The sequence below is a fragment of the Harpia harpyja genome, chromosome 7 (genome assembly GCF_026419915.1).
Source record: "Harpia harpyja isolate bHarHar1 chromosome 7, bHarHar1 primary haplotype, whole genome shotgun sequence".
Taxonomy (NCBI): Eukaryota; Metazoa; Chordata; class Aves; order Accipitriformes; family Accipitridae; genus Harpia; species Harpia harpyja.
In genome coordinates this window covers 8816225-8835907 of record NC_068946.1, presented here as the reverse complement: position 1 = coordinate 8835907, position 19683 = coordinate 8816225, and the positions used below count along the sequence as shown (strand labels likewise).

Below are 19683 nucleotides of genomic sequence, written 5' to 3'. Positions count from 1 at the left end.
ATTTATTTGCTTTCTTTTAGGTAAACAATCAAAATCCTTTAAATCTCTTATCACTTGAAAGTGTTTCCATGCTTTAATTGTTCTTTTTGTCTTACTCTTGGACCCCTTAAATCCTGCTATTTCCCTTTTGAGATAAAGGGACCCAAGCTGACGTGGTATTCTGATGAATGGTTTATTACTGATTTCTTTAGCAGCAATATAACACTTCACAAACTACTCCTGTATCTTAACAACCCACGCTACGTTGATGATTGAACATTGAACAAAGGTTGTCTTTGCGTTTGGCCAGTCGTGCCTAACGTAGTGGTGTGTGTTTTTGCATGGCGAGGGGTGCGTGTGTTCTGGATTTGACAGAGTAGTTAAAAAGGTAAGGAAGAGACCACTTCATTTGAATTAGAATCTGATTAAGGAGTCATTGATTTCTCCACCAGAACCGTGACTTAATGAATACTCATAAAACTGAGTCTTTCCAAGGTAGGGACTGCTGTTTAGGCAGTAGTGAATGAAAATATTTATGTATGTTTTTGGGCTGTGGATATCATTTAGGTCTAAAAATAATTTTGCCAGTGTTAGAATATGTGTTACTTGCTTGTGTGGTCATAAATTACTCTGAGTGCCGTCAGTCCAGGGCTCAGCAGAGAGGTCAGTCTCTCGCTTTTATCTATTAGGCACCTCAGCATCCCTCCTCTTGGGGCTCAGAGTCACTTACCAGTTTCTTCAAGTGGGGATCTTGCAGAAGCCGTGCTGCAAAGGAGAACGGAGGGTTAATAAGTGCTGTGGTTCCACAAGTGGTCCCCTGGCTGTCCTGGCTGCTCTAAAGCTGTCTGTTCCAGTAAGTCTGGGTGATGGGAGATTAGGTAATATCTTAAAATGCTAGTAAGTGATAAAAGGAACTACTGTCCCGTAGAAAAGCTCTGGACACTGGGAGCTGGACCACTTTATAGGTCTGCAAACTCCTGTGTGACAAGACAACAGCATTGTGTTGAGTGGTCTGTAAGAGAGTTTGGGAACCACAGATCAGAAAATGTACAGGATATTTAGTGTCTCCTGTGGGAAGAAAAGTCAGGTACAAATGTATGTTGTACCTTTGTAGCTGGCTTTCCTTTAACTTTATTTAAATAAACAGAAACAGATGTTTGTGCAGTGCTGTGGTTTGGTGTCTTTTTCACTTATTCTTCTACCTTTTCCATTTGACATAGCCAAAACAAGAGAAAGGCTTGCTGTTCAACTTCCTCCGAAGTCTTTCATAATGAACAGCCTCTGGCACTTTGCTGCCCTTCAGAATTAGTTTCTGCAGCAAAACGAGAAGAGCTTGGCAGCGATGTGAAACAGTCCCACACCCCCGTCTCTGCAGCAAGAGACAGCGTTTCTGCTTCCCAAATTCCAGGGCCTTGAAATCATACTGCTGCTCTCAGGAATGTGTTGAACTCCGCCAGTGTTGGGGAATGCACAGCACATGTTGCCGCAGTGATGTTATGGCCAGATGTGGCCCCATGTACATAAAATTTCATATTTCTGTTGTTTTTTGCGTGAAAGGGCCCCTCGTACTGACTGGAAGAGGAGGAGCACATCTCTTCTGCCTCCTCTCTTGGCTTGCGGACATCAGAAGTGGCTGGTTTGAGACAATTCTCTCTCTGAGCATACAGAGGAAAGGAGAAGTAATTGAAAAAGGAGTAGAGAAGTTTCTCCTTGGGCATGGTTACCTCAGCAAGTTATCCTGAGATCAGGTAGGGTGGATTTACAGTGTGCTGGGCACTGCTTGCCTGAGCACTCTCATCCCATGATGGATGTGAGGTAGTCCAGTGCAAGTAGTGCAGGCAAAGAGCATTCACACAGGCAGTTAATGCAAAGCAGCTGAAATGCTGTAAATCTGTCCCCTGCTCTGGCTTTACATTACAGTAATTTGTGGTGTAGCTGTGTTAAGACAGGAATAACGAGAAAGGGGAGCTCTTCCAAAGCAGCCAGACAGGGGCTTGGAAGGAGGCAGCTGAAAAGTGCTTCCCTCTGTCCAGTGAGTGATCAAAAGAGGAGGAGAGGGCTCCTCCAGTTGTACCATGAGCAGGAGCCAGAATGCAAAGCTTAGAGCATCAGGAGAAGACAATTTCATCCCTCCTCGTGACCTAGGAGTGTTTTGAAAGTTCCAAGGAGCAAGTGCAGTGGGTTCTGGCGCATGAGATGAAGCAACGCAAGAGGGGAATGGTTTGGAAAAGACTCTTGGCTTTCTCCGCCTCAGCTTTAAAACTGTGGGCTCTGATGTGCGTGCTGAGGGATTCTTTTAGTCCGGGACCCCAGTTGTAAGCACCGACCAGCCATGCTTGGAACAAATCGCCAGAAATTTCCTCTGTAATCAGGGAAAGCTTTAGCTCTCATTAAGAAGACACTGTGCACTGAGCAGATCGGTGCTTCGTGCCCACGGCTACCTCAGGCTAAAATGATGGAGTACCCCATTAGCAGAGGACCCTGTGGCATCTTTGGAGTCCTTACTCTGAAGCTGTTTGTAGTTATTGACAGCTGGGTTTAATAATCCTTTATCCATTTCTGACAATGTTGAGCTACACCCGCAGAAAACAAAAGTGCAAGAGAGCTGAATTCTCAGGATCGTGGTGTACAGAGACCTTGACTTTTAGGTGGCTGATTTAAATCCAAAACAGATTGTACTAGCTGAAACTTGTTACCATCTGGTTCTTTGCCTTAAGTGAAAAGAGTTTTGTGGTCTCATTCTGGTCCTCGAAAATGTCACCATCGCTAAATTAGCGTTTGTAATAGCAGTGAGACGTTCCTTAGTACCTTAAGGTCTGGGAATCTGTGCCAGGAAGCATGTCTGTGTGCCATCTGTGACATGTTTATAGGCAATCCCCAAGCCCCTCTTTTATTATTTTGGATCCTTTCTACAGGAGCTGGAATCCTGTTATAACCATGATGTTTATTCAATACTTCCCTCCCATCATTTGTAGCCCAATTTAGATTTTAGGTGCTTTTAATAAAGTGGCATTTATTAACGGATTGGAGGAGGAATGTAATTTAATCATAACCTCACCCATTCATGCCCTGTGATAAGTCAGGTGCCCTGGGACACAGTGAGTGTTACGGTAGCTGTTCACTCCTCATGTTGGACATAGCTGCCTTCTGTGTTTTGTTGGCTGCAAACTACATGTTACACTCACCTTCCCCCAAATGCAGCTATTCCCCATTATTTGAGTCCATGTATACTTTGCTAGGAAGGAGTAATCTGTGTAAAGTCAGATAATAAACTTCCATGGCCCTTGGAGCACGAGGAACTCCCTAATTTTATCTTCTCTTTTGTACAAACACGCTGTCCCTCATTTTCTGTGTTTCAAGAGCATCTTTCGTGGACCCGTTGGTCAGAGTCGGTTCCCTAAGCTTTGCAGGGAACTCTTCACCCAGAGAGCTTTTCCATACAGGAACCTCCTTGTTTTATGTAAGGATTTCATGCTGATTAAAACCACACAGAATCCTGTAACTTGTAGAGCAGGTACGGTTGTCAGTCAGGATATTAATTAGCAGTTGTCTTTGCGGCCACAATGGTGTGGACACAGAATGGAAGATTAAACTGTCTTTGCGTAAGTGAAGAAATCGGGGCTGGACCAGCCGAGAAAGAAGTCTGCATGTGTGTGCTGCCCCTCCGAACAGCAGATTCAGTTTCTTGGGTCTTCTGTCCATACGAGCTAATGCGGATAAAGAAAATTTAAGCAACAAACTCTTGATGGTGCTTTGTGGGAAAGAAACGGGCCTTCCAGAGGCCTGTCTTTTTCTGAGCAGTCAAGAATTTGACCTCTATTACTTCTCAGTTCTTTTCTTGTGCATCCTTCTGTACATCGGGGTCAGGCTTCTTCACAACACCTATTTTTAATGCAGCTTACTAGTTCTGAGCTTGCAGGAATATATGGCTGCAGGTGGAGATCTGAAAATGTGAGTTACTTAATAACTGATAAATCCAGGAGAAGTGTAATCTTCTTTTGGCCTTTGTGTTAAAGACCTGCTGGAAGTGCAGCTGAACTCTCTGTTTTGTAATAGGATTAGTAGGTTTTTGATTGGGTTAATAATGCTGGGAATATTTGCTCATATAACATATTTAATTATTTTTGATTCATTGCTGTGCTTTTTACCTCCTTAGTTGAAATCTGGGCAAATCTGTGCTGGAAATGTAAAGCACATCTGTGTCTCAGCACCTGATATCAGTGCCTTTTGGGCTTCGGGGTGCTTTTGTGTATGGATGCTCAACTTCATGGGTATCTTCTTATTTGGGGAGAGCAGCTGAGTGTTAAGAGCTGCAGGAAGGGAGATCTGGGGTAGTGGGGAAGGCATAACGTAGTTTCAAATACTGATTAATGCTATTGACTTTAATAATTATTTAACCTTGGAAACAGTTAACTTTCAAAAGGTGTAACCTAGGTGGGATGAATGAATTAGTTTTAATACTTGTGCACTTAAGAAGGACTAGAAACAGCCTTTAATTCTTTTTTTCTAGCAAGGAAAGGAAAGAAAGAAAAATCTGTTACAATTTTATCACATACATGTGTAAAAGAAAGATTGCAGCACAAATGCTGAGTCTAGTTAGGACTAGGTCTGCTTGCAGACCCACCCCCTCACTGCTGCTACTACATTTTGCAGTGGATTACGGCTTCGAGAGTGGTGTTTAATACTTCTCCGTGTGGTCTTGTGTGCCCAGTGGGGGAAGATAATGTGTTTTTTCTACTGCTGCTTGAGCTTTTTCTTTCAGGAGTAACCCTAGCCTGGCTCAGAGTCTTCCCTGGCCCATCCACCCTGGTGTAAACTTGAGTTATTTTGAATAAGAAAGCTCTCACAGTAGGTGTCTTGGCCACACAACACATCCTGGATGCATGATTTAGTGGAAGAGTTTTTTTCTGGCTTGTGATACCCTTGTGAATCAAAAGTGGTTTTAAAGTTGCAAGTGACTTTTTGGGGGGGTTGAAATAGCATTTTTAATAGAAAATCAAACTCCTCCCTAGCTGTTTTAAAATTCTACAGACACCTTTCTTCAGGACTTTTCCATGCGTGTTTTTTGTTCTCACAGTCACGTGGACTGTGCTTTATTTTGATGCTTTTCAGACTTTACCACTTGTTGAACCACATTTTTGTTCATAATATAAGATGACAAAATAATGTGAGGCAACTTGCCATTTTCTTATGTTTAATAATTTCTGTTCTGGTATTCCTTCTGCAATAATACCTTCTGTTCCATGCAATTTAATGGATGTTTTCTTGCATGCTCCAGAAAATACGTAGTTTTTAAACAAACACAATGTGTTGCAGTAGCCAGTATGTCCCAATAAACACCAAAGTCAGCAAAAAAAGTCAGAGCTTTACACGGTCTGCATTTTGTAAATGTAGAGGGCATAAAATATCCCTGCAACTAGATAAAACTGGTGAGAAGGAGCCCTTGAATTACTGGACTCCGCTGTTAGCTGTTGTTTCAGACTGGGGAACTGAAGAATAACCTCTGGAGCCGTTTATACCTTCTAGTAGGGAGGACTGCCTTCCAGAGGTGAAAGTTTGAAATCCATAAACAGTGTGGTTCTTCTGCAAGCTGAAGACTCAGTGTGCTGCTTTGCTCTCACGGCAAAGAGCACAGAAGGTTTTGATGGTTACGGAGCAGTAATTCCACTTTTGGCTCCTTGTAGCCTGGAAGGGCTGCGCCTTTGCTCTCCATAGACCCCTCCTTATGGTGTTGTTAGAAACCAGTAATTTATTTAGTTGCTTTAAATTGTCTGAATTTGCATAAAGTTATACACAACAGTACTTCTGGGCTTCAGTGTAATGCAGTAAAACTTGAACATTTTATCTGATTGCTGCCATGGACTCATAAAATGATTAAGGTTGGAAGGGACCTCTGGAGATCATCTAGTCCAAGTGCCTGCTCAAAGCAGGGCCAGCTAGAGCAGGTTACTCTGGACCATGTCCACTTGGGTTTTGAGTATCTTCAAGGATGGAAGCATCCTTAGAGATAGCCAGAAGACAAATTTTTGGAGGTTTTTGTTGTGTCTTAGGGGAAAGTAGGAGGAAAGCTGCAAACTTGCTGATGCTGTTTCGACATTAGCATGGAGTAGGGGTCTCAGCTGACTGCAGGTTGTGTTCCTGAGCACAAGTATTCATTCATCCTCAGAGTTCATTTCCCGGTTAAATTGGGACAAAATTTTAGAGGACAAGTGAAAGGCACTATGTAAACTCAAGGGTCTGTCTGCTGAGATTCACAGGTCTGCTTCCAGCAGTGGAGGTGCTGGAATTTCTCCCCCCAACACAGGCAGGCACACACATACACTGTATATTTTTGAGTACCTTTATTATGGAAAATACCAATTCACTTAATTATGTAATGGTCGTTACCAGCCCACCTCCAGGCTGTGAACCATGTGCTGCAGTCAAGGCAGGGACTGTCATTTCAGTCTCTGTAAGAAGCCAAATAAATCCATACTAGTATTTACAGATGTTATGAAATTATAATCTACTGTAGCATTATCCTTGCCCTCATGCCTTCGTTAACAACAGTTTTGAACCTAGGCAGATTTTGTGTTGATGGATTTAATAAACAAGCGTCTTTGGGAGGAGGACAGGCACTAGCATGACATCTGTCCACCCTGATGTCTCAAAATTACACTTGTTTAAATATTTCACTCTGCGTCTTCAGCTGACCACATCACTGCGGTCTGAAATTGGGCATGGGCTTATCAGCTTGAGCACCTTATCTTTTTTTATAAAAAGCAGATTGTACTTTCCTCCCTGAAGCTGTGTGTTATGTTTACCTTTGCACCGTGTTAAGGGATGGTTGCATTCAGCACTGTAGCTGCTGATAAAATAATTGCAATTATTATCTTAAAAACATGGGATAAGCTTGAGCTTCAGGGAGATAGCGTGTTAAAGAGGGACACTTTCTGTCTTGCTTTTCCTTTTCACCCTCCTCCTTCGTAACATCCCTACAGGAATAGTAACCACAGTGTCTTAAGCAGGAAGGAAAGGAGTGTGTATCTTGTGTCTGTATTGTCCTCCGCACAGACTGTCTTTGTCCAGGGAAGAGGAAACCACATTTCCTTTGCCGCCTTCCCCTGGTGGGAATCTGATTATTTATGTTAAAGTAGGAAAAATGCTTGTAGTTCTGTGGTTGTTACTTGGGACTCTTTCCCTGTTCAGCTTGCTGCCTTTACCTGCTTGAATGCGTGACACTAAATCATACTAAGCTGTAAAAAAGATTGTTAAAAATTTAGCAGGGCAGGTAATGACACAGATGATATACCCCAAGACAAACTGCTGCAGAGGAATAAAGATAACAATGGTTGAGCCGCATTTGCAAGAGAAGTAATTCCTCTTGGGTCAGGATATTTTTATCCTTTTAGAGGCTGAGTTTAATATTTACCAACACAAGGAATTCTTGTGAAGGCTGGGCTATGGAAAAAGAGGGGATTGGAAACCAGTGTGCTTGTGAGGAGGAGAATTGAAGATGCCGACTGCTGCAAGCAGTGCAGGCTCTTCTCTGCTTGGTCTTCTCATCTGCAATTTGGTGAATCCCTAAGATCCACACCACCTTTAGAGAATGAGACACCTGGAGCTAACCGACTATCTGGCATTTTAAGGAAATGGCTTTTGAAAAAAACCCTACATATCTAAATAAATGCACTAAACGGTCACAGTTCCTGTTTCGTGTTTGCTTCCATCCAAATCTAAACCTTGAAGTTTCCTAGTAAATCCGAGGTGCAAAGACTTTGTACCAGTGTCACAAGCTGGTCCCATCCCAGCCCCTTTCAGTCCCTTCATCAGGAGCAGGGTATTTGCACTGTAATTGTGTTAAATTCTTTTTTGAAGTGGAAACCTTTAATCTGCATAACCTGTTCAGTGTCAGAGAAGAGCTCTGGTACTTGCATCATTGATTTTAATGGGGCTGTGAATATTCCAAGTAATATATACCAATATATGCAGAAAAACATAGTGTTTTCAAGTTACTGATGCATCTTACAGGGTAGCAGCACTGGCTTATAGAGAGTCAGCAGAGTAGAACTGCTATGTATTTTTATTTTACAGAGATGCTATGATGAGGACAAGCTGATTTCAGTGATGCCAGATAATTTGCAAATGAGCTGCTTAAAAAATTTGAAATTCTTGATGCGATGTATACCAAAAAACCCTGCATATCTGAACATGTAGCTGTAAATGAGGACTTATATTTAATCTGATAGTGTGTTTGACGATATGCAGTTGAAGTATCATTGTAAATAATGAAAGCCAAACTATGAGCATTTAGAGGGGAATTGTGCTTATTTATTGGTTTAATTGTTGTTGTGCTATTTTTAAAGCTGTAAAGCTGGGGTAGTTCACAGGAGTAGTGTGAGAATATGCTTTTATACATTATTTGAGAGGGCACTGTGTAGAAAAGCCTGAAATGAATAAATTTAATAGTTCAGGCTTCTCCATCATTGTTATATTTGCAGATGAGCTGGTTCTACTTATTACAGATACTACAGATTTTTTCCTACCATACTCAAATTATTCACATTATACAAGTCATTGCAGACGGGAGCTTCGAAGTCTGCTGTGACCCTGTTCTGCTGACTGCAGGGCACACCAGAAAAAAAAAAAAAAATTGAATTATCTAGTTACCAAAATAGTAATAAAAATCAAGTATGTTCAAAAGAAGTCCAGGAGCTGAGTAATGTCATGTTTGTGTTCAGATGCAGGAACTAACCTGAGATAGTTGCAGCACAGGTTTCCAGGTATTGTAGTGACATTGGTACAGGTCCAAGGAAATGCTTTTTGATGTGTCAAGCATGGTTCACTCCTGCAGGATTTCTACAAGCTGTTTTGGCACTTACTTCTCTTTCCCCACAGGACTTTATTGCTTGTACGTGCAGCTATTGGGAGGGCTGCTGAAATGCTGTAGATGGTGTGTTTTTGTTATGCATTTGCCACCAAGGTGGGTGTCTCTAGCTCAGTAACGTAACCCTGAGCAAAACTGAGACTGGAGGGGCAGCAAGATGTTGAGGTCTCGTGGGGCTGTTTTGGCTTCTCATGGCATTGATTTATGAGTGCAGGTGGATTAAGAGATCTGCTGCTTTGCTATCTGAACTCTTCCCACAGGTTGCCAACTCCATGGTGAGGTGGCTGAATCCTGGGCATCTCCAGAGATGCCACCACTGGGAGCTCAGTAACTTAGTTAAAAAGTATTTTTTGTCCATTGCCAACATACTAATTTTAGGTCAAAAGCTGCTTCACCTCCAGTTCAGTCATCTCTGCTGCAGGTACTGCAGCCCCTGGGAGGATGGTAAGGGAGACAGCGAGAGCAGGAACCTCTTAATCCTTTTCACTTGATGCTACCAGTGTTCGTAAGTCAGCACCTGGCTGGAAAAATGAGCCTTTCATTAATGATGTGTCTTGTAGGCTGTAGTAGTAGGAGATTCTGGGCTGTTCTCAGATGCTCTGGCTGTAGCTGTTACCTCTGCCTTGCAATAATACCACTCTTCATATCAGATTAAAAAATATAATCTTGCTGTAACATTCAGTCTTTGGAAGTTTTAAACATTTTTGCAGTCACTTAAAGCCAGCACTGCTGCTGAAAGAGCACAGGAATGGGAGCAAACAGTTGTGTTTGGGGGAGACAGGGGAGCTGCTTCTACTGACACTGTGAGTTTGTGCTGATATACACCTTTCTTAAAATTGAGGCCATTCAGAAACCAAAGCTTGAGGAAAAAATAAAGGTGCTGGTTTTGTAGGAGGGGTAGTCTGAAGAACTGCTGTTCTGGTGTCCGCTTGCCTCCGGTGAGTTTATTAGGTAGAAATGAAGATACAGGTTTTAAATTATAATCCTCTTACTTCATAAGAGCTGAATGCCGAGAGATTTCTGCTTATTGGATACTGCACGGTTGCAGTTGTTTAGGTAGTACAGTGATTTGATTTCAGGCTGTGGGAGGGCAGAGCAAACCCAACTCAACAAATAAATGATGATTCAGAATTAAAAGCCGCATCCTAGCTGGCACCATCCTTCCACACTTGTGAACCAAGTGACAGTTTATGCTGCTGCAGGAGATTTCTTCACCTGCATCCAAAGCCAAACTCCTGCGGTCCAGGCCAGTGACCCAGGTGAAAAATTTCTAAGAGGCTCTAAGAGCAGCCTCAAGGGCTGGTGCATTAACACATCCTGTCCCATGTTCCCTGTTGTGGTTTTCCTCGAGGAAAATAGTTCAACAGCTGGAAGGAAAACTGAGTCCGGTTGTTAAAAACGGGGTTAAAAAGGAAACACCCGTGCAATGATCTTGGCGATGACTCTTGTAGTGCTCTCTCCTCTACCGTGCTCCAGGGGCAGCTGCATTTTGTTTCAGGGAGCTTGTACAAATAAGAATTTCTAAATTTAGGGGCAGGACCCCTCAATATAAAGTACACTGAGTGTTACTCTAAATGCCCACCTGGTGTGGCTTTAATCAATATCTAGCATTTAACTGGGTTAGCAAATGTCTTGGTAAAAGACCACTGTCGTGCAGAAATACATTTACATCCAGAGAAAAGTGTGTGGTTTTGTTTGGGGGTCTTTTGGGGGCAGAGATGGATCTTGCAACAGTTTTATCCTATTTCCATCCAATGCATGGTTTTGATATTTTACGTCTCTGCATAAAACAGTTAAAAATCTTTTTGAAAGTCCATGTGGTGACACTTTCAGTAAGCTTTTAGCTGGGTACTCTCCGTTCGTGGGTGTAATGATCTGAGCGCTCAAATGAAATATAAAACACTACAGCAAGATATTGTATTTTTTATTCACATGGAAGAATTGCATTGCTTTCTGTTGTGGCCACACAGGAAAAATAACCTTTGCGGTTGTTCTGGGATAGCCGAGGGCTGTCTGTGGTCCCAGCATGCTTCGTGTTGTTATAAAATGTTTTGCTTACGCTGTCATGTTTCTCCAAAAGAGATTAAAGCTTTTTGCTGGTGTTCAGCGGAGTTTCAGCTCACCCTGGACAGGAGCACAGTCGCTGTGTTGGTGTTACTGGGAAGTTACTGGAAGTCTGAAGGTTTTCCTCGCCCAAGGTCACCGCGATAGCAATGGTAATGGAGCGGCAAGCTCCTGAGTCACAGTCATGTGTTGGAACTACAAGACCATTTCTCCTCCTCGTATGTAACTTCAGTAAATATAGACCCAGCCGAACTTCTTCCCTAAGTCAGGAGAGGATTCAAGAAATGGCGACAGGGCTTAACCCCTTCCCATGCCAAACCCAACTGCGCTGCCAAAGGCAGAAAGCTCAGCAAGTGACACCTTTCTGCCTGGGGATTTAAGAGTTTTGTTCCAAAAAAAAATCTCCACTGGCTGCGGGAGGCAGAGAGCTGTGTGACTCAGCTTTTTCTGAACCTGATGTGTGTACTTTGCCTGTTTATTCCCAGTACAGTCAGTACCAAGGGAGTCATGTTACGCAGCAGGCTCAGTGTTTATTAACCAGCTCGGGAACTGATCTAAGAATAACTTTTTTCATTTGTTTTGTTGGTAGTGATTATTTTACTTTTTTTGCTTAGCACAGTCAGCAGCCCAAGGTAGAAACTGCACAGAAAATGGGTAGAAAGGGTTTTCCCCAGCAAGTTGCGGGAATACATAAACACACAACTATTATCGCCTTCCCCCCATGAATAGCCACATCTGAAATAAAATCACTAAGATGAAAGGTTTAAGGGAAGCAAATTGCTCTGCCTCAAAAGTGGAGCAGCTCAGCAGTCATCCGTTCTGTTCCAGCTTGGGGTGCTGCAATTATTTGAACTTCAGGGGTTTCAATACCAGCATTTAGATGCTTCTGAACCAAAATTTTTATACAGAGTGATATTTGCTTCCCTGCCTTCCCCTCCGTTGTAGTTTATTTAGGGGATTTTTGAAGCATTTCCTCACTGATCTCTTCATTTGCTCACCTCATCCTCAGTGTTTCAGCTGCGGTGCATAAAAGCCACATATTTCCAGCGTGACTGCATGTGATTATAATTACTTTGTGTACTTATTTAGATGCTTGGCACAGAAAAAAGTCCTTTTGACAGATGAATAGATGTGATACTTTTAATCAGCTGACTTGTCTGAAAAGCAATAGAGTGCCGTGATTTATTCTGTCAGTTGTTTTGATAGTTTTTTTAGACTACCATGTACTTACATGTGAACTTAGTACCTGCAGAAATTTATAAAGCACTTTTTTTCCTCCCTTTTTTTCCCCCATTATGATTCTAACACAAATACCAGTTTGGGCACACCTACATTTGGTTTGAAGCATGCCGAGCAGAAGCATTTGTTGTTGTGTAATAGCTGTGAAACATGTTTATTTAGGTGATGTTTGTTGTCTTCAGTGGGATTTGTATTGCACTCATTCCTCAAGGCTGCAGTTGTGAACCTAGCACCCAGAGCGGTTAGAAACAGCACTGCCTGTCCAAAATTACCTTGTTTTGATGACAGTTTAATAGCAGAAACCCTTCAGTGGCTGCTATTTAAGCCTCCATATGCTTTTTTCTTTATTTATAACTTAATGCTATACTTATTCTGATAGTGTTTAAATACTAAAGCAAATTTAACACTAGATTGTGTCGTCTTACATTTGCTTCTCAGCCTTACTGATGTCAGAAATGAAATCTGTTATCAGTGAGGTGGCTGTCTTTGGCACTGTATTTAAAAATGCCTGCTTTACAGTCTTTCTACTAAAACTTATAGTTTTTTAGCCTTACTGATAGCTGTGCTTCCTTTCTTTCAAATTTCCTTTTGCTTGGGTGATTAAAAGAAAACTCAGGCTGTCTTGGATGTGGGTAAGGACTTTGGGGTAGCAAGGAAGTTATATCTGACTTAGGCTTTGTTCTTTTGCGTGCAAGTTAAGCCTGAAGAAAACGTGTTTTCATGAGCCTGAAGAAGGGGGAGAATAGTAGATATTTTCTTTTCTTTTTGCTGAGATGCTGTGGGAGCAGCAGTTCAAACCGTTTGAGATAAGGTCTCTTCTCTTGAGATGCAGAGCTGGAGGCACAAGGAGCTGGTGGTCAACTGGTCCATTTACATGTGAGTGTTCATAATATTTCCTGACACAGTCACCCACTCTGCATGCTTGCTGCTGTCTGGTAGGATATGAAGAGTAGCATCAGGACCCTTTGCAAGGTGTGTGGACTGACACAGAAAGCCACTCATCCTCTAAGAGGAGAAGTCTTAATCTCAGGTTGGGCAGCGATCCCAGATGCAGAAAGTCAGCAGCAAGGTACTACAAATGCAGGACAACTTCTCTAGGTTGTGGACAAAAAGATACCAGAGCTTCCCCGTGTCTTGTTAGCACTCGATTATTCTATGCCGTGCTGCGATCGCTCATTGCTATGGTGTCATTACAGCTGCGAGATACGGTACATGCTGTTTATTGTACAACATTGACACGAGCAGCTCAAGCAGAATCACACTTGTCAAATAAAAGGGGAAAATATTTGATGCTGCATCTGACATCTCAAAAAATTAGAAGACTTCTTGTAAATTAGTTGTTAACATGAATTAGAGGTTTTGCCAGTGGTAAGAAGGGAGGGAAGTGCTGGTTGGAGAGGATTAGACCAAATGAGCTCCTGGAGAGGAGGGGCAGTGGAAAACCTGCCCTGCTTACCTGCCAGAGGTTGCTGCTTCTATAGCAGGAGCCGATTAAAACATTAACTGCTCTTGGACTAGTCTTTTCTGCTGTATTGATATAAACTACTGCAGAACAACATTCTTCAGCTAAATATTCTACTGAGTGTGCTTTGGTGTCCTCAATCACAGCAAAGATCTAGTGATATACTTGGAGCTGTACATTTTTATCATCTCTTTGTCACAAAAAGCAGGGTGAAAATCAGGTAGAAAATAACAGAACGTCCTGCCTAGTTAGCTTGTGTAGTAGGAACACTGTCCTTCATTGTCTATGTATTTGTGTTTAAGTTTTGCTATTTAATGATCAGTTTGAGTGTGATCCCAAAGCAGGAATAGGAGGTGTTGCAGCAGTAGGTGTTTGGGATGGGATTATTTTTGGGCTACGCTCAGTGCCCTCATCCCCTGCCACCACATTTTGTTTTGGCTTCTTTTTTCTGAGGCTAGAAAATTCTCTGGTCGGATTGTCTCTAAATTGTATTTTCATTTACCTTGTATTACATTTTGATCAGCAGGAGATTAGGTGGGGATTTTATGTGTAGGGATGAAAAAGAAGAAAACAAGAATAATACAGAGACCCCAGCTGTCTCCTAGATGCTCTGGAAGGCACAGGACACTGGTCATTGTGTGCTGGGGCACTCGGCGGTAGATTCTTTCAGTGATCAGATGTGCTAGGTGCTCTTCCAAAATAAGACATATTCTTGCTCCAAAACTGTCCTACATTTGCTCATACTGAAAGGGCTGAAGAGGCTGAGCTGTGGGTAAGGTCTGTGACTGCTGTAGGACTCAGCCTGGGAGGTGAGAAGTAAATGTATGCTTTCCCCAATGGCATACTATTATGCCCACTTTATTTTGTAAGAAAAACTTCTTAAATTGCTTTCTTTTCCTTAAAAGCATACATCCTTCATCTTGTAAGGACTGGTTGACTCTCCCTTGAAAGCCAGAACATGCCTGATTATACTTGGTGTAGTTTGCTAGTTCAGACTTGGAAGTTTTGCAGGCTTCAGGACTGAGTTTCTTTCTAGAAACAGCACATTTTGTGTTGATTCTACACCACTCCTTGAGCTATTTGCCTAAAACAGAGCTTCAGGCTTTATGCTGGATCACCTCTCTTGATAGTTAAAGTTTTATAAGTTTCTTTTTTCTTTCTTTAATACAAACAGGTTTGGCCTACTGACTATAACTTAGTTTTATTGTTTAAAAACTTAATTATTCAAATCAAATGTAGCACAGTTCAAATCAGAGATACCCTGAAATGTGCCTGAGGGCTGGTGCAGTGAAACCTGTTCTCTCAATACCACATTACAGGCTGAAACGATTCCCTTTATTCCTTAGACCTGCTCTTGAATTTTAATGCAAGGGCCATGAAATTTGAAGATGAGAAGGGTTTCTTCAGCAAGGCTTGCAGTGTGAATATATCATAATTCTGTGTACAGAGGGGTATTGCAATGTTTTTAAGCATATCCTCTCCCATAATCTGTAAAGTGAGCCTGAAGACCTCCTCCCAGAGGAAACCCAAGGCCTGATGAGCTCCTTTATTCATCAAGTAGATCTGATGGTACATAGCCAGGAGGTTAGCAGGGACTGTGGTTACCATTAGTAATGCCAACATCCAGAGCTGGCACCACAAGGGATAGACAGTGAAGGAGAAAGAGCTGAGGAGCTGGAGAAGTGGTTTTCAATGGAGTTGTGCAGGAGCTACAGAGCAGCATGTAGAGTTAAAACTAATTCCTTTTGAAAGTGAAGGCTGTCGCAGGCTAGTGGCTGGTTTTTATGTCATTACAATAATAAACTATTAAAAAAAAAAAAAGGTAAGTTATAACTTTTTTCTTCAAAAAAAAAAAAAAAAGAGAAAGGTGCTCTGGAAAGTTATTTCTAAATGTCTTGTTAAAATGCGTAATCAGCATAAATCTCCAGCTCCAGTTTATTTTTACTTTGGGCAAATAACATTGGGGAGAGCATCTGGTGGTGTAAATTGTTATAGCCCATAGAAATCAGTGGAACTATGAAAAATTTACACAACCCATGGTCTGCCTTACATCTGTAATGATTTTGGGCCGTTTCATTGTGTTGCAAATGCTTTAAAGCAGCAGCGGCTTGTATTAAATGCATTCGAGCTTGTTTCTTGTTACTTGTCTTATTTTGGAGGATTTGTCAGTGATACCTACAGTTCCAACTTTCCTTGGAAACAGGTTCAGAGGAGGCTTTTGGAAAGTGCATGGATGGGGGGTCAGACAACACAGGATTTCATTGACATGGTGTTGCATTGATGTGCCTCTTTGCTATGTTTTCCACTGCGGCACTTGGGGAGCTTAGGGTAGTGTTGATAAATTGATTGGGTCCTTGACGGAGAAGGCTTTCTGCATCACAATCACCTATGTCGTCTTTATCTCAATGTTCATCAGCAGTCCATCTTGATAACATGTTCAGTTCCTGTCTTTCAGGATGAATCATTTGATACACTCTTTTTTTTTTTTTTTTACTTTTCTTGTTCCCTGGCAGGCTCCCTACCCCTCAGGACAGAATGCAGCTCCAACCACATTGGTGTACCCTCAAGCCCCTCAAACAATGAATACCCAGCCTCAGACCCGCTCACCGGTAAGGGAGCCCATGTTTGCATTATCTTGTGTTCTTTCTTCCTCATTTGTGTGTTTTTCTGTGTGTATGTGTGTGTCTATAGCACTTGGCCAGTTCTCTGGAAAGTGTGTTTTACTGAACTGGAAGCACTTCCAAATGGCAAATATTGATTGAGTTTTTCAGACATTGTCCTGGTAGGATAATGTTCCTTTTAAAGTGGCTTATCAGAAAAGAAGTGATGGAGGGTGTCTCATCTACATTCAAATAACATGATTTATTTTTAGCATAGTTGCTTTCAGGTTCACTTCATTTTAGAGTTTAGATTCATTACCAGAATCTTTCTCTTTTCTTCTTTTTTTTTTTTTTTTTTTCTTTAAGGAAGTATGTGGTAAAGTGATAGACCAAAGATCAGTAAACGAAAGCGATTCTCTACAGCAGCAGCACAAAGTCTCCAGTGGTCTCTGGGCATTACTTCCGAATCAGTGCCACCAGATCAGTTCTAACCATTTACTGCCTAGCACCCTGTAGGTGCTCATGCATTTAATGTAGACCTTCTGTGTACCCAGATCTTTTTGTGATAAGCCCCTTTTCCATCCAACTTTAGGTTTGGTTGTCCTCCATAATCTTTTTTTCGTGTGTGTATTGTAATACTGCTCTGCTATTGTAGGACTTTGGTTCCCCAAACCAGGCTCTTTTTGGGGAATCTCTGCTCGTAGCACAGTTCCACACGATGCTAGGAGACCCTCCTAGAGCATCAGATGCTTAGCCCAGCTTCTGGAGGCATGGTAGCTTACCATCACAATGTCTCAAGCCTCAGTTAGCCAAGGGAGCAGCAATCCCAGCGCCTCTTACAAATCCACATCTGTGTCGTAACACTTTCAGATTACCTATAAAACCATAACACCGTTTCCAGCACTCATCTCTTTTTAGAGTAAGATGAACGCTGCTGAAGCGTGGCAACTGAAAGCCTCTGAGACAGAAGTCTTCTGTTTGTCCACATAATGGGTGTAGAGAGAGAGAGAGAGAGATACAGGGCAAGCTTTCCCCCCACGTGCAGCTGCACCGATGTGCTTGCCCTGCTTCTGGAGGTTTCACTCCAGGGGATTTGCAGGAGGGTTAGTTCTGAGGCCAGTTAACCTCTGTGTTGATGAACGAGCCAATTAATGCCAGTTTTGATGAAGATTCTATGATGTGGACAGCTGCGAATTTGTAACTGGATCCCCCCTGCCTCCTTAGTCCCCCATTCTGATCAGTAACGTTGGGATACTGATGGTAAAAACCCCTCTTTTCTCAGTAAGTATAATCATCATCTTTATCTTTAATTGTTGAAAAGCGCAAGTAAGTTTATATGGTTAGAACTGGAGCAAAAACCTGACTGAAGAGCTGCATCTCTAAACCAGTTTTTTTGACAGCCCAGCAGAACAGTGCCAATACATTGCACAGACAACTGGAAGAGGAGGAAGGTTTTGGAACAGAGTCCGGTTTACAGGTCCCTGGCTGGAAGAGGCTGGATAAAATACTGCATTGTAAGCAATATAACAAACTGTACTCCTTCTTGCAGGCAATTGTGCCAATGGCACTGTTTTTATTTCTTCCTTTCTTTATTTATTATTTTTTTTTACCACATCTTTTTTGTTGGCTGATCTACAGAAATGCACTGATTTTGCTTCTTTGCTAAAAGCATGAGCTACCGTGGCAGTTTCTGCCAGGTTAAGTGGCGACGCAAGGTCCAAAGTTGAATTGCAGTTGGGAGGGTCTGACTTGGTGTAGGACAGAGACCAGGGCGGCTTTGGGTTTGCCGCTCAACAGATAACATCATCAGGAAATTTGGCTGGAAAATGTGTCAAATTGTAGGGTTTTGGCCCCATTATTGAGGAGGTATTGAGGAAGAATTTGTCTGCCGTTGTCAGCCATTTTTATATTTTTTTTAAACTCTCCTGTATGCAGTTTTTGCCATCCGCTCTGCTAGTGACCATCTCCACCCCCATTACTAAAAGCCACACCCATAACATCTCATTCCACCTCCCCACCCCAAAACAAATGCAAGACTAGCCTGGTCCTGAACTACTCTTGCATTTTGTTCTGGGCTTGATTTACTTTTTTTTTTTTTTAATTACTATTTTTTAATTTATTTTTTAACTGTCTTTTTTTGGTGGTGAGGGGAGGGTGAAGAGGGGACAAGGAAGGTGGCAGGATGTCTTTGCCATCCCTAGGTTTCCATAGCACAGTCCCGTCCATCACGCAGCTGGTGCGGCTGGTGTGGGTAGGTAGGCTGTTGCACTAACGAGGTTGATCCTAACCCCGCTTCCTTGAGCAGCTGGAGCTTCCTCCATCCTGTTTCTGCATCCAAGGGCCATTGGCAATTGCACGGTTCAGGCTTTTCTGTTCCTTCCAGGACAGCTGCCTTTGCAATCCAACTGGCTTCATGTTTTCTCCCTGTTAGCATCGTAGCATCACTCCGATAGCACGAATTTCAAAGTGCAGCTCCAGCTGGGGGAAGGAGAACGAAATCAGAACCATTCAGCAGTACTGAAGATTATCTGTTAGCTCTTCCCGATGCCAGCCCCTGAGCACCAGGTGATTTTAACACAAACTGTCCAATTCTAGGAGGTCTGCCAAAAAAAACGTGATCAGAGAGGGTGTTTGAGCGATCCAGAAGTGGTTATTTTCAGAGAGGCTTGAGATGTGCCAGCTCAACGTCAGCAGATAGAGAACATGCCCCGCTGTCCGCAGAGCAGGACCATAAAGAGTGTGGGTGGTAGAAATGTTGGACCCAGGTTTCATAAAGAAGTTTTCCTTTCTATCTACTACCTTCATTGGACAGAGAAAAAAAAAAAACCCAAAGTGTCTCTTTTAATCCGAGCCAGCAGTGACTACAGTTTGTTCTGTTGCTTACAGCTACTAATAGGAATAAATCCTGCCAACCTGAATTATTTCAAAAAATTAAAAATGAAAAAAATCAATAGCCAATGGTGACCAGTGCAAAATAGATTAGGGTATTTTTCACTAACTTTTGAGGTTTTATTTTATTTCTTTTTTTTTTTTTTCTTGTAACACATATTACTTTTCACCATGGAATATACTTCAGCTTCTTAAGATGTAAGCTTCCAGCTCTTGTTTTAAACACAGTGAGAATGAATCTTTTCTGTGGAACAGTGATAAGAGAGGTACTTTGGCCCTGAAATTAAGCAGCGCAAGGTTTTTGCACCCTGTCATTGTCTTTCTGATTAATTTTTTTCATTATTCTATAACATGGAGTGTGTAGCCCCTCTGGAAAGGCTTGTGTCAGCCCCTCCAGGGTAAGCTTTATTCCCTTTTCCTGAACACAAGATGTTTGAACTGGTTTTGAGGAGTTCTTCCTTTAGGAAAATAAGGACTTGAAGTGCATTCACCTCCCGAGACTCATCCAGGTGCCCATTTCTCATCGCTGTAGGACCAATCAACAGAGCCACTGTCCTCTCCACACCCTGAGTCTTGGGAGAATG

The 19683-nt window shown here is 42.2% G+C and overlaps 1 protein-coding gene across 21 annotated transcripts in view; it reads left to right on the top strand.

Moving 5' to 3' along the window:
• EIF4G3 (eukaryotic translation initiation factor 4 gamma 3) overlaps positions 1 to 19683 on the top strand; it is a 150727-nt gene that overhangs the window by 53748 nt on the left and 77296 nt on the right. For 14 of the 21 annotated variants that reach the window (XR_008235850.1, XM_052791138.1, XM_052791139.1 and 11 more), the window contains exons 4-5: positions 16124 to 16219; positions 17611 to 17724. Coding sequence is in view for 20 of the 21 variants with exons in the window: in XM_052791138.1 (XP_052647098.1) it covers positions 16124 to 16219; positions 17611 to 17724 (210 nt within the window). In the remaining variant the exon portion in view is untranslated. The remainder of the gene's footprint in view (positions 1 to 16123; positions 16220 to 17610; positions 17725 to 19683) is intronic. The other 7 variants (XM_052791148.1, XM_052791147.1, XM_052791146.1 and 4 more) reach the window with 1 other exon arrangement.